The sequence below is a fragment of the Pan troglodytes genome, chromosome 17 (genome assembly GCF_028858775.2).
Source record: "Pan troglodytes isolate AG18354 chromosome 17, NHGRI_mPanTro3-v2.0_pri, whole genome shotgun sequence".
NCBI classification, from domain to species: domain Eukaryota; kingdom Metazoa; phylum Chordata; class Mammalia; order Primates; family Hominidae; genus Pan; species Pan troglodytes.
In genome coordinates this window covers 18,526,846-18,540,761 of record NC_072415.2, presented here as the reverse complement: position 1 = coordinate 18,540,761, position 13,916 = coordinate 18,526,846, and the positions used below count along the sequence as shown (strand labels likewise).

General features: G+C 47.7%; 1 protein-coding gene across 2 annotated transcripts in view; it reads right to left on the bottom strand.

Annotated features, from left to right (window-relative positions):
• The window catches only part of AFG3L2 (AFG3 like matrix AAA peptidase subunit 2), a 48,278-nt gene extending 34,448 nt beyond the window's left edge, over positions 1 to 13,830 (bottom strand). Inside the window, exons 1-6 of one of the 2 annotated variants that reach the window (XM_512199.7) lie at positions 13,326 to 13,830; positions 7,944 to 8,043; positions 7,202 to 7,279; positions 3,627 to 3,733; positions 3,317 to 3,469; positions 131 to 205 (exon numbers count right to left, since the gene is read on the bottom strand). In XM_512199.7, the coding sequence (XP_512199.2) occupies positions 131 to 205; positions 3,317 to 3,469; positions 3,627 to 3,733; positions 7,202 to 7,279; positions 7,944 to 8,043; positions 13,326 to 13,439 (627 nt within the window). In that variant the 5' untranslated portion in view covers positions 13,440 to 13,830. The remainder of the gene's footprint in view (positions 1 to 130; positions 206 to 3,316; positions 3,470 to 3,626; positions 3,734 to 7,201; positions 7,280 to 7,943; positions 8,044 to 13,325) is intronic. The other variant, XM_063795927.1, reaches the window with a different exon arrangement.
• Between the last annotated feature and the right edge of the window lie 86 nt (positions 13,831 to 13,916).

Below are 13,916 nucleotides of genomic sequence, written 5' to 3'. Positions count from 1 at the left end.
TGCCACACTGCCCAGTTCTGATATATCTGGTGCGTATAACTCCTAGAGTATGAGGCCGGTTTTCCTTTCAGCTTTAAATCTGAAAAAGTTAATTTACAACTAATTCACATCAATTAATAAAATGATTTACCCCATCAACAGGAGTTTTTCCTGGTGTAAAGGTCACTCGAACAAAACGCTTGTTGACGACTTCCAGTCTGTCTACCTAGAATTTTAAAAATAAATTCACACATAAATTCACAGAAAATACTTGAGATACTCTTTTAAGCTCATTTAAAATGCATATGATGTTTCAGCCATACAAGGAAAGAATAAAGAATCAGATAAAGATGCCCCCATGTTCCCCCCTATAATTCTGCGGAAGCTCCCAGGCACATCCCCTCCCAAAGGGGGCTATGCTCTCATTTAGGGGCTGCATTGCCCAAACCACATCCTTACACTTGCACTACACATGAAGGTAACCCTACACGATATGCACATTCCCTTCTGCCTGTTTTTAACTTTAAAAATGGTCTTGTTTTATATATAAGTATTCTTCTACAACTTTCTTTTTCCCTCCAACATTGCATTTGTGAGGTTTACGCAAGCTGACACTTCCGTGCTACAGGGTATGCCATGCTATGACCACACCCAAGATACTGATCCATCCTCCTGTTAACAGACAGCTAGGCTGTTACACATTTCTCACAAGCAATGCTGTTACGAACATTCCCATATCTACCTTTGTGGGCACATCTCAAAAAACTTCTCCAGGAAACACACCTGTAGATAGACACACTAAGGCTGTGTTGCAGGGTATACGTACCTTCGACTTTACTAGATATTGCCAAATTGCTCTCCAAAATGGCTCCCCAATTCACACTGCCATGAGCAAAACATTATTATTGCTCTATAGGACATAGCCTATCGCTCTATAGGACATACCAACATTTGGTAGTATAAGACTTTTTAATTTTTGTCACTCTATAAATATAAAACAGTTTAAGCTTTTTTTTAAATTGAATCACCTAATCATATAGGATCCTTTTTTTATTTGTTTTTAGACAGGATTTCACTCAGGCTGGAGTGCAGTGGTGCAATCATAGCTCACTGCAGCCTCAACTTCTCTGGGCACAAGAGATCCTCCCACCTCAGCTTCCTGAGTAGCTGGGACTAAGAGTCCAAGCCACCACAAATGGCCAATTTTTTTACATTTCTTTGTAGAGATGGGGTCTCCCTACATTCCCCAGGCTGGTCTCGAACTCCTAGATTCAAGTGATCCTCCCACCTCAGCCTCCCAAAGTGCACAGATTACAGGTGTAAGCCACCACGGCCAGCCTACATAGGATTCTTAGTAACACTGTTAAACACCACATCCCAAGGACTGTAACTGGTTTAGGAGCATGAGCACTCTGGGATGTGCTTATTTCTAACTGCTTGCTTTGTCAGCAAGTCTGGAAGGCAAGAATGACAAACAAAAAGCAAAGGAGCCCCAGAGCAATCCCAGAGGGGCTGGAATCGGGGAGCAACTGTTCTTAAAGGCAGTCTCTGTCAGAGAGGAATGACTGGCACTGCTCCACCCCACAGACACCTGCTGGGGAGAGAGCAGACTAATGCCAAAGAGCCAGAGGGTCAGGAGGAGCTGCAGCTATGGAGAAGCCACCTCGAGGACCTGCCATCCCAATCAGAAGGATGGCTGCAGCCCAGTCCACACGCAATGACCACTGCTTCTGAGCAGCTTCTGAGTGGGAGTCCCCACTACATCTGAGAATTACACATATAAGATCTTCACTTTCATAAGATAAACATGTTTCAAAAATCCAACTAGATAAAAGGACTCTGGAAGATGGTGGCATAAGGAAGCACCAGGAACCCATCTCTCTACGCACAGGACAATGGTACAGGCAGGATCTGTCCAATGTAAACATTTTGGAATTCTGGAGTCCACTGAAGGTTTGCAACTTCCAGGGGAAACATAAACTGAAGTTAATCTCAGTCACTTCAGCTCTTAGCACAGTAGCAGCTGCTCATTTGAGTAGATAACCATTTCTTACATCCTTACCTTCCTGTACAACCTTTAGAACGAATTCAAATTCTTTACACTACCTCAGTAAGTATTCATGTCGTCTTACTTTATCCATTTCATGGATGAAAACCCAAGTATTAAGAGGTTAAGGGGTTTCCCCAAGGCTACACAGCAGGCCTAATTCTGGTGTCTATCACTATACTGCATCAGTGCTTTTTTTTTTTTTTTTTTTTTTTTTTGAGATGGAGTCTCACTCTGTCGCCCAGGCTGGAGTGCAGTGGTGCAATCTCGGCTCACTGCAAGCTCCGCCTCCCGGGTTCACGCCATTCTCCTGCCTCAGCCTCCCGAGTAGCTGGGACTACAGGCACGTGCCACCACACCCGGCTAATTTTTTGTATTTTTCAGTAGATTCGGGGGTTTCACCATGTTAGCCAGGATGGTCTCGATCTCCTGACCTCGTGATTCACCCGCCTCGGCCTCCCAAAGTGCTGGGATTACAGGCGTGACCCACTACGCCCGGCCACTGCATCAATTCTAAGACACACATTTTTCATATTTTAACATCAGAAATGGAGATCCATTTTACAACTGATGGCATGTTATAATTTCATCAGCATCTTATTAGATTTGTCTTAGCAACTTACAAAACACCATGTGTCTTACAATCAATAGCATCTTAAATATGCTGAAATATGGTTTTACTTATTTCCCATTGGTTGTGGTGAATATAGTCACACATGGGCAAGCCCGGCAGACAGTAACAAAGGCTGCTCCACAGACAGAGAAATGGCAGGGACCACGCACCCACCTGGCCCTCCCTTAGAGCCCCACCTGCTCTGACAACACACGCTGATTAGCTGCCACGCCCACAGGTGACTAAACGTAGTAAAGACCCACAGAGGGCCCAAAGAGGCTGGCACACAACAGCACAAAGCAGGGGCAGACGCTGGCACATGACAGCACAGAGCAGGGGCAGAGGCTGGCACACGACAGCACAGAGCAGGGGCAGCTGAGGGCACGTGAGAAAAGGGCGCAAGCAGAGGACTGCCAAGACCATGGTCAGAAGCAGTGGTTCCAAAACCCAGTTCTGGGAGGTAGTGAAATAAAAGAATTTGGGGGTAAATGTGAGGACACCAGGTCAAAACACGGGTTCTCTAGTTGCAGTACTTCTCAGCATTAGAAAAATCTGAGTGAAAATAACAATTTTACAATGGACGAGCCAGGTTAACCTGCTGACTGTCACTTCTTTGGTCTAATCTGATGAATTTCACCTTTGAACCACAACAGCCACCAATCCCATAAAATACTTACTACTCCTTTTGAAAGATAGTTATTGACAAAGTCCTTCCAAGTGATTTCTCTCCCGGATCTCTTGAGCAGCAAGTAAAACATGACTCCACCCCAGAACAGAGCAGTCCAGAGGAAGAACATCCTGAAATCCTTGTCGTCCCATGGAATGTCACCCTGGGCAGAGAGGGGGACAGCTTTGTGAAGAATGAAATTCCACAATACGATCTATGCTCTGTGAGACACAAATCCCTCCAACACTACACTAATGCCTCCCAACCTTCTCTGGGCCACCATCATAACCTCAAAATTCACACAATGTATAGCATCAAACCTTCTGAAACCTGGACCACCAGTGAGAATCATCTTTCTTGCCACCTCGTTTTCCACCGCCACCACCTCCTCCTCCAGAAGAGCGTGTGGTAGCAGCTGGCTTTGATTCTGTTCATAAACAAAGAGCACACATAGAAGCACGGCAAGGTTTTAGCTCTCTCAGCAATGTCTTCATGTATACGGTTTAATAAAAGACTCATTGCAGAATACACTGTGGCAACTGATCAGTTACTAAGTGAAGCACTATGAGAAAGAATACAAATACAAAGCTTACCAATCAGGGAGGCTCCCAAGGGCTATACTTGCATCATCTCATGAAATATGCACAATAACCCAATAACCCAAGAAATTATAGGACTGTTATACCCTTCACAGAGGGAGAAAGTATAGCTTAAGTAACTTGTTGGATGGGTGGCAGTGTTAGGGGACAGTGAATAAGTCACAGAGTTGGGATGCAAATTCCTCAGTCCCCACTCAAAGTTTAAAGTGTGTTCTGGCCACGCACGGTGGCTCATGCCTGTAATACCGGAATTTTGGGGGGCCAAAGCAGGAGAATCCCTTGAGCCCAGGAGTTCAAGACCAGACTGGGCAACAAAGCAAGACCCTGCCTCTGGCCGGGCGCGGTGGTTCACGCCTGTAATCCCAGCACTTTGGGAGGCCAAGGTGGGCGGATCACCTGAGGTCGGGAGTTTGAGACCAGCCTGATCAACATGGAGAAACCCTGTCTCTACTAAAAATACAAAATTAGCTGGGCATGGTGGTGCATGCCTGTAATCCCAGCTACTAGGGAGGCTGAGGCAGGAGAATCGCTTGAACCTGGGAGGCAGAAGTTGTGGTGAGCCAAGATCATGCCATTGCACTCCAGCCTGGGCAACAAGCGTGAAACTCCGTCTCAAAAAAAAATAAAAAATAAAATAAAAATTAGCCAGGCATCGTAGTGTGCACCTGTGGTCCCAGCTACACAGGAGGCTGAGGCAGGAGAATCGCTTGAGTCCTAGAGTTTGAACCTGTAGTGAGCTGTGATTGTACCACTGCACTCCAGCCTGGGCAACAGGAAGACCCTATCTCAAAAACAACAGCAACAACAAAACAAAACAAAAGTAAGTACTCCCTTTCCCACTCCCACAAAGTATACATTGTTAACACTTTCTTGTGCAGGAAAGCCCATGGTTTTGACAAATGGCTAAAAAAACACACCCACAGTTGGTATTCAGCTGGCATCTTTGCTTTGTAGGGAAATGTATGTGAGGAAAACTGTAAATCAGTCCTTGTTGTTGTTGTTTTAGACGGAGTCTCACTCTGTCTCCCAGACTGGAGTACAATGGCATGATCTCAGCTCACTGCAACCTCTGCCTCCCAGGCTGGAGTACAATGGCGTGATCTCAGCTCACTGCAACCTCTGCCTTCCAGGTTCAAGCGATTCTCATGCCTCAGCCTCCCGAGTAGCTGGGATTACAGGAGCACGCCACCATGCCCAGCTAATTTTTGTATTTTTAGTAGAGATGGGGTTTCACCATGTTGGCCAGGCTGGTCTTCAACTCCTGACCTCAGCTGATGCACCCGCTTCGGCCTCCCAAAGTGCTGGGATTACAGGCGTTGAGCCACTGCACCCGGCCCGAATACATTTCTAATGTCTTCAGTGACCATGAAGCAACCCCTCTAGTGTAGCAGGATGGGAGGCTACAGGCACCCGGTCATCCTCAGTGGCTATGCAACATGTGGCTTCATGACACATTCACCCCGCTATGCTGCATACGAGGGGCTTCTGCACCTCTGTCTCGAGTGGAGTCTGAGACAGGTATGATATGCACAAGCCTCAGCCCCCACAATGAGGCCCAGGACTGAAAAACACGCAGTAAGCACACCACTAAAGCTGTGCAACACTCCAAACCACTCAGGGAGAAAGGAATGTCCACACAAAAGCAACCCAAAAGCTTGTATGGGTTATCATTACTCGGCCCCTACACCAAGACTCAAAGACCACCTAGCATGCACTGGGAGAACTGTAGGTACTGCTCCAATCTAGAGCCCCGGGGCTGTCACCAGCCCACACCAGCACTTCTCCCTCCCCATGTCCCCTGGCTCTTACTCCTTTGCATTCTTTGGGCATATATTTGTCTGTCCAACTAGATGACAAGTACATTTAAAAACATGGACTCCTCAAGGCCAGGTGCAGTGGTCAAGCCTGTAATCCTAGCACTTTGGGAGGCAGAGGCGGGTGGATCACATGAGGTCAGGAGTTCAACACCAGCTTGGCCAACATGGTGAAACCTCATCTCTTAAAACTTAGCTAGGCATGGTGGCGCATGCCTATAATCCCAGCTACTGTGGAGGCTGAGGCAGGAGAATCACTTGAACCCAAGAGGCAGAGGTTGAAGTGAGATCGTGCCACTGCACTCCAGCCTGGGCGACAGAGACCCTTCCTCAAAAAAAAAAAAAAAAAAAAAGAAACTGAATTACAGTTTTCTTTACATTTCCCTAAAAAAGCAAGGATGGGCCGGGCATGGTGGCTCACGCCTGTAGTAATCCCAGCACTTTGGGAGGCCGAGGCAGGCGGATCACAAGGCCAGGAGATGGAGACCATCCTGGCTAACACAGCGAAACCCCGTCTCTACTAAAAATACGAAAAAAAAAATTAGCCGGGCGCGGTGGCGGGCGCCTTTAGTCCCAGCTACTCAGGAGGCTGAGGCAGGAAAATGGTGCGAACCCAAGAGGCGGAGCTTGCAGTGAGCCAAGATCATGCCACTGCACTCCAGCCTGGACAACAGAGCTAGACTCTGTCTCAAAAAAAAAAAAAAAAAAAAGCAAGGAAGTCAGTCAAAATGGGCACAGGAGGCCCACTCAGTCCCCCAGCCACCGTGCTCTAAGAAAGTCTCTCCGAATCCCTAAGGTGAGGTAATGCTCTGAGGAGCAATTTTTAAAACACTGCCCTAAACACAATATGTATCAAATAAATTGCATGTATTAGATTTCTAAGATTTTTCTCAATGTTTTAAATTATGTGCCAGATATCTACCAAATATGCTTAGTTTGACCAGACAATACCTCTAAGGTAGCCTTAAATTACTTCAATTTGCAAAATGACAGAAAAATATCAACAGAAAATTAAGGTGAAATGTAACATAAGGTCTCTAGAATTTTATATGTACTTGCAACCTACAGCTTCACAAGTGACTTACTATAACTTTCTTTCTTTGTTTTTTTTTATTTTTTTTTTGGAGACAGGGTCTCTCTGTTGCCCAGGCTGGAGTGCAGTGGCACAATCACAGCTCACTGCTGGGCTCAGGTGATTCTCCCACCTCAGCCTCCCAGGTAGCTGGGACTACAGGTGTGCACCACCATGTCTAACTAATTTTTTGTATTTTTAGTAGGGACAGAGTTTCACCACATTGCTCAGGCTGGTCTCAACCTCCTGGGCTCAAGTGATCCACCCGCCTAGGACTCCCAAAAGGCTGGGATTACAGGCGTGAGACACTGTGCCCGGCCTGATAACTCTTTTCTTTGTTCAGTGGAAACTACCACCATTATACATGAGGGGAAAACACAAAATTCAAATATAATATTGTCAAAAGGTACCTTTTTTCTCTCCCATAACTTCTTTAGGTTCACTAGCTTTTTTTCCATTTTTTCCATTAGGAAAGTATTTTTCAAATCCTGTTAGAAAAAGAAAAAAAATACTTATCTTCAAACTAAAATTCATCAGGTTTGTGTTCATTTTGTTTTCAAAGCAGCTGATGCATCATTGAAAAGCACAAGCTGGCCAGGCGCAATGGCTCATGCCTGTAATCCCAGCACTTTGGGAGGCTGAGGTGGGCAGATCACCTGAGGTCAGGAGTTCAAGACCAGCCTGCCCAACATGGCGAAACTCCGACTCTACTAAAAGTACAAAAAATTGGCTGGGTGTGGTGGCGGGTGCCTGTAATCCCAGCTACTCGGGAGGCTGAGGCAGGAGAATCGCTTGAACCCAGAAGGCGGAGGTTGCAGTAAGCCAAGATCGCACCAGTGCACTCCAACCTGGGTGACAAGAGCCAAACTCAGTCTCCAAAAAAAAAAAAAAAGCACAAGCTAAAAGCATAACATTTCTTGTGTACAAGTACATCAAAGTCTAAATAATATAGTTCACAACCCAGAAGTGTTAAAGGAAAAAGCCTCCTTTTTGCATATCAATTTCATTATCTACAAATGTGTTACATTTGAAGATGACATATCTTCATCGCTGTAATCAGACATAAGTTGGAGGCAGGGGAATGGGTTACAGAAGGAGACAAAAGGCCCAACCTAAGAATGTAGAACACTACAGCCACACCTAAGCATTTACCTTTTGGGGGTCGAGAACAGAATCTTTGATAAGCAGCAATTACATCTGTCAAAAGAGAATTTCTGCTGGCCCTTGCTTGAGTTGTAACAAATCGGTAAAGCTGCAACATGACATAAAAATAAAACCATAGTTATATCAAGATAAAAAATTTAAAAGAGCTTCATTTCCTGGTCATAAAGTAGATGAAAGGTCTCTCTCTTCCACAGGTGGTTATGAAGTAACACAGAATGACTCCCTTAGTGAGGACTAGGATTACCTAGCACTAGGCTACTGATTCCAGCAAAAGAACCAGGAGACACACATTATTATCCAGAAAACAAGAATATTTCAAAATCAGACATAATGTAGAATTGCAGTCCAATTATAATTATGTGACAACACATTCACTTTGATGATGTTTGTTTAATTTGTAGCATTCAAAAGACAAACCCTGGCCAGGCGCAGTGGCTCACACCTGTAATCCCAGTACATTGGGAGGCCGAGGTGGGTGCATCACGAGGTCAGGAGTTCAAGACCAGCCTGGCCAAGATGGTGAAACCCCGTCTCTACTAAAAATACAAAAATTAGCCAGGCACAGTGGCAGGTGCCTGTAATCCTAGCTACTCGGGAGGCTGAGGCAGGAGCACTGCTTGAACCCAGGCAGCAGAGGTTGCAGTGAGCCGAGATCACGCCACTGCACTCCAGCCTGGGCAATGGAGTGAGACTCCGTCTCAAAAAAATAAAAATAAAATAATAGTTATAAAAATTACAAAACCAAATAAAACCACCTCACATCCACTATAATCAAAAAGACAGACAAGTGTGGGTGAGGATGTGAGAAACTGGAGCCCTGTACACTGTGCTGGTGAGAATGTAAAATGGTGTAGCCACTTTGGAAAACAGTTTGACAGATCTCCAAAATGGTACCACATGACCCTGTGGGTCACCATATGACCCAGCAATGCCATCCCTACCCAAGGAAGCTGAAAACACATGTCCACGAAAAATATGCACACAAATGTTCACAGAAGCCTTATTCATAACAGTCAAAAAGTAGGAACAAGCCAAACGTTCACCACCTGATGATGAACAGATAAATAAAATGTGGTATACCCATACAAGAGAATACCAGTCACTCAAACAAAGGAATGAAGTACTGACACGTGGATGAACCCTGAAAACATCATACTAAGTGAAAGAAGGCAGACACAAAAGGTCACATATTATGATTCCATTTATACGAAATGTCTAGAATAGGCAAATCCATAGAGAGATAGATACATTAGTAGTTGCCTAGAGTTGGGGGAACGATTACAGAGAAATGCGAAATGATTACTAATGGTCACAGGGCTTCTTTTTGGAGTGCTGAAAATGTTCTGGAATTGGAGACAGTGATGATGGTTGCATAACTTTATGAATATGTTAAAAACCAATGAACTGTACATTTAAGATGAACAATGGTTTGTAAATTAAAATGTCAATAAAAAACAAACAAAACAGAATGAGATGATTTAACTTCAAATAAATACACAATTCTACACGGCAAAACAGGACAGGACCACCAACACTGTTTTTGTCTGAGTGCAATACTGGCCTGGGAGACTTTGGAGCTTATGTTGTGTTACACCCTGCCCAACCACAGGAACACTTGGCCTATGAAATAACCACTGATAACAGATAAGAATGCAACATAAGAGTTTTTTTCCAGTGCCAAATCCATTAAGGGTGTAGATTAAAATGAAATGTTATGCAAGCTAGACAAGTCAACAACTCCAGGCCAGGTGCTGTCAAGCAGTGGGGTGTCCGAAGGGGAATCAGAACCAGTTCCCACCCCTAAGAAGCACAGAAACATAGGGAAGAAAATCATGGGACAAATCAGTTACACTATGGCGTAACAATGTAACCAAACAAAAGCTCTGAGTACAGGGAACAGGAGTGGTGCAGAGGTAATATGAAGGGGTCTTTATATTGCCACACCTTAGTCTTAGTCCTTTCTGTTCCGCTATTAACAGAGTGCCTGAAGCTGGGTAATTTACAAAGAAAGGTTTATTTAGCTCACAGTTCTGCAAGAGGGGAAGTATGAGAAACAGGGTGCTGGGCTTATGGTGAGGGTCACATGCTAGGTCAATTTACGGCAGGAGAAGGTGCTACATCAAAACACGGTGGGAGAAGGTCAATGGCAAAGCGGCCACATACCATGAGGGAGGAACTTCTACTTTATAACAACCTAAGGTCTCTGAAATTAAGCCAGTCCCACCACAGCTCACAGAACTCACTACCTCTAGAATGGCACCAAGACACTCATGAGAGCTCCACCCCCATGGCCCAAACACCTCCCACTGGGCCCCACCTCCCAATACCACCACGATGGGGAACAAATTTCAACATGAGTTTTGGTGAGGCCAAACTCAAACCATAGTATCATATAAAGCAAGTCTTTATATCACCATAAAGTTTAGTACAGAACAGGGCACTGTATGCGCTCCATAAATATTGACAGAAAAGCCCTTTTTAGGCTCTATTTTCAAATTGTGTTGACATGGAATATCCCTAGCAATAATCCGTGACTGAATTTAACACTGAGGTTGTGTTCTATGAAGAAATCATCAATGAAACTTCTTCTCCTCTGCATATGTAATCCAAGATCTGCATGTCTAGCATTCAAAGAATAATGTAAGAGATACTAATTCACAAAATTTAAGTTGAGAGCACCGCATTTTGGAGAATTAGCCTTTATGTTTGACAACACGAGCACTTTTCAGTTGCTTTATCATCGGTCTTATTCCTCTGGGCATAACACTGAGAACTCATCTCTCAACACATCAGAATCTCTTCCTCACCGTGAAAGCAGTACTTCTGTCTCTGATCTTTAAGGGTAGCAGGAACATAAAGGAAAACCTGTCCTATCAGACTCCCTCACAGCACAGTAATGCCCAGGTGTCACTAGGCAAATCTTCAGAGAGTACCAAAGAGTATGTATCAGGACCGCGAACCCCCACACCCTCCGCAAATCAATCAGCTACAGCTGTCAGCACAGAGGACTTCCTTATATATCAGCATCTGAGTGATACTCACAGGGACAATAGTGTCACTCAAAAGGAAAGCCTTTGGGTAACACTTCTGACATAAAACTGCAAACTCACAACGCAGATCCCCACCTGGAACTGTACGTCTGAATGCAATATTCATAAGCAGCAAAAGAAAAGCAGTCAGGCCGGGCAAGGTGGCTCACGTCTGTAATCCTAGCACTTTGGGAGGCCAAATGGATTGCTTGAGGCCAGGAGTTTGAGACCAGCCTGGCCAACAAGGTGAAACACCATCTCTACTAAAAATACAAAATTTAGCCAGGCGTAGTGGCGGGCGCCTGTAATCCCAGCTACTCGGGAGGCTGAGGCAGGAGAATTGCTTGAACCCTGGAGGCGAAGGTTGCAGTGACCCAAAATCACACCACTGCACTCCAGTCTGGGCGACAGAGCGAGACCCTGTCTCAAAAAAAAAAAAAAAAAGAAAAGAAAAGAAAAGAGATCAGAGCTTGGTAAAACAGGGAAATGGATACAGGAAACCGAAAAAGGACCTACCACACGGCAGCGTGGCGTGACCATAGCGAAGAAATTGATTTAAGACTGGCAAGGGAGCCTCAAGGAGTAAAAATCATGAATGCAGGCACTATTATTCCCCCTCCCCACCCCCGCCCTTTTTTTTTTTTTAGGAGACAGGGTCCGTCACCCACGCTGGAGTACAGCAGTGCAATCAAAACTCACTGGAGCCTCAACCTCCCGCGCCAAGCAACCCGCCTTGGCCCCCCGAGTTGCTGGGACTATAGTCATAAGTCACTGAGCCCAGGTAAGAAAAAAAAAAAAAACAATTTGTAGAGGCCAGGAGCTGTGGCTCAGGTCTGTAATTCCAACACTTTGAGAGGAGGAGGCGGGAGGATCGCCTGGGTCCTGGAGTTCCAGGCCAGCCTGGGCAACTGGGCAAGGTGGTGAACCCTATCTTTTGGGACGGAGTCTCACTCTGTCGCCCAGGCTAGAGTGCAGTGGCCCGCTCTCGGCTCACTGCCAGCTCCACCGCCCAGGTTCACGCCATTCCCCTACCTCAGTCTCCCGAGCAGCTGGGACTACAGGCGCCCACCACCACGCCCGGCTAATTTTTTGTATTTTTAGTAGAGACGGGGTTTCACCGTGTTAGCCAGGATGATCTCGATTTTCTGACCTCGTGATCCGCCCGCCTGCTGGGATTACAGCCGTGAGCTACCGCGCCTGGCCTCTCCAGAAACTTTTTAAAAATCAACCACGGTGCTGTAGTCCCAGATACTCCGGAGGCTGAGGCGGGAGGATCGCTTGAGTTTGGGGCTGCAGTGAGCTGTGTTTGCGCCGCTGCACTCCGGCCTGGGCGAAGAAGCAAAACCCCGTCTCTTAAAAAATAAAAATAAAAATAAAAATCGTAGATCGGAGGGTCTGCTACCCTACCCAAGCTGGTTTCCAACTCCTGGACTCAAGCGATTCTCCCGCCTCGGCCTCCCTAAGTGCTGGGATCGCAGGCGTTAGCCCCGGCACTAGCCTATCTCCCCTTACAGTGAAGACGTTGAGCTGACTACAGGGGCGCTGGGATAGCAGGAGGCCAAGCCAGGTTCCCGTGGCCGACCCGGGGACCTCAACCATCACCCGTACACCAGTGCAAGGCTGAGGAACCGTGTCACTTAAACAGTGAGAGCGACTATTCGACACGTGAACCTTTCATTGAGACTGATCACGGCCATGGTTCTGTCAACACGCTATCATTATGTCAGAAACACTTATCAGGTCCCGTGTGTGTATCTAGAGGGATGGCTACCAACAGAGAAAGAGCCTCCAGCTGAGAGCAGGCCCTGATATGCAACGAACACAGAGTCCCTGCTCTGAAAAGGTGACATTCTTAATAATAATAGCTAATACTGCCAGTCCTGGAATGCCCGCAATGGCCCCATTCAACAGACGGGAACACGGAGACTCGGAGAGGTTAGGCAGCCCGACTCCAAAACCCGTCTTTGCGACTACATCGTGCTCGTGCTGCTGACTCAAAATTACAGACGCCTTCGTTCCGTGCTCCCGGGACACGAAAGCGGGGACAAGGACGGCTACCAAGCCAACATGACCTTCGAGGCTTCAACCGCCCCGGTGAAGCGCGAAAACCCGGCTCTACTGAAGCTGCGCGTTTTCAAAACTTGAATCCCACAGGCAGGGCTGAGCGCGAATCGGCGCTCCCAGGGCCGGCTGAGAGACAGCGCGGGGCGCCCAGGCCCTCGGCAGGGACGGCCCGCGTGCGGCCGGAGGGCGGGGGCCAGTGACCTTGACGTCCGCTCTCCCTAGCCGGAAGTGGGCCCGAGGCAGGGTGGAGGGCGCCGGGCGCCCAGGTAGGACTCACCGTCCGGAGGCAAGGCTGCTCGCCCGGGCCCACGCCGCCAGGCACGAGGAGCTGCTGTAGGCCGCGGGGCCAGCAGCCGCCCCGGCCCCACAGCCGCAAACAGCGGTGCGCCATGGCCGCCGCCGTGGCCCTCTCGGCCCGGGACGCTGCGCAGGCGCGGGCAGGCGACGACTGGTGGCCTCGGGAAGCGGGCTCGGCTCGGGAAAAGGCCGCCAGGCAGCGCAGCGCGCCCGCGGCTCACGGAGGAGCCCAAGCTCTCAACGCGGCGTCTCCTGCCGCCAGCCCCGCCCCGGCGCGCTGACGTCGGCTTCTCCTCTCCCAGGCCGGCCGCGACCTCTGCCAGTGCAGAAGACAGGACCAAATGGGAGGAGCATGAGGGCGGGACCGGAGGCGGGGGCCGACGGAGCAGCGCTGGGGGCGCGGCAGAAGGCGGGGCCAAGAAGGACCTTGGAGGGCAAGGGGGAGCTAGAGGCGGGGACCGGGCCGAGGGAGGACTCGGGAGGGCGAGCGAGGGCTGGGGGCGGGGCTGATGGTGCACGTGGGGGGCGTGACTGGAGGTGGGGCCGAGGAAGGACTAGGAGGGCGAGCAGG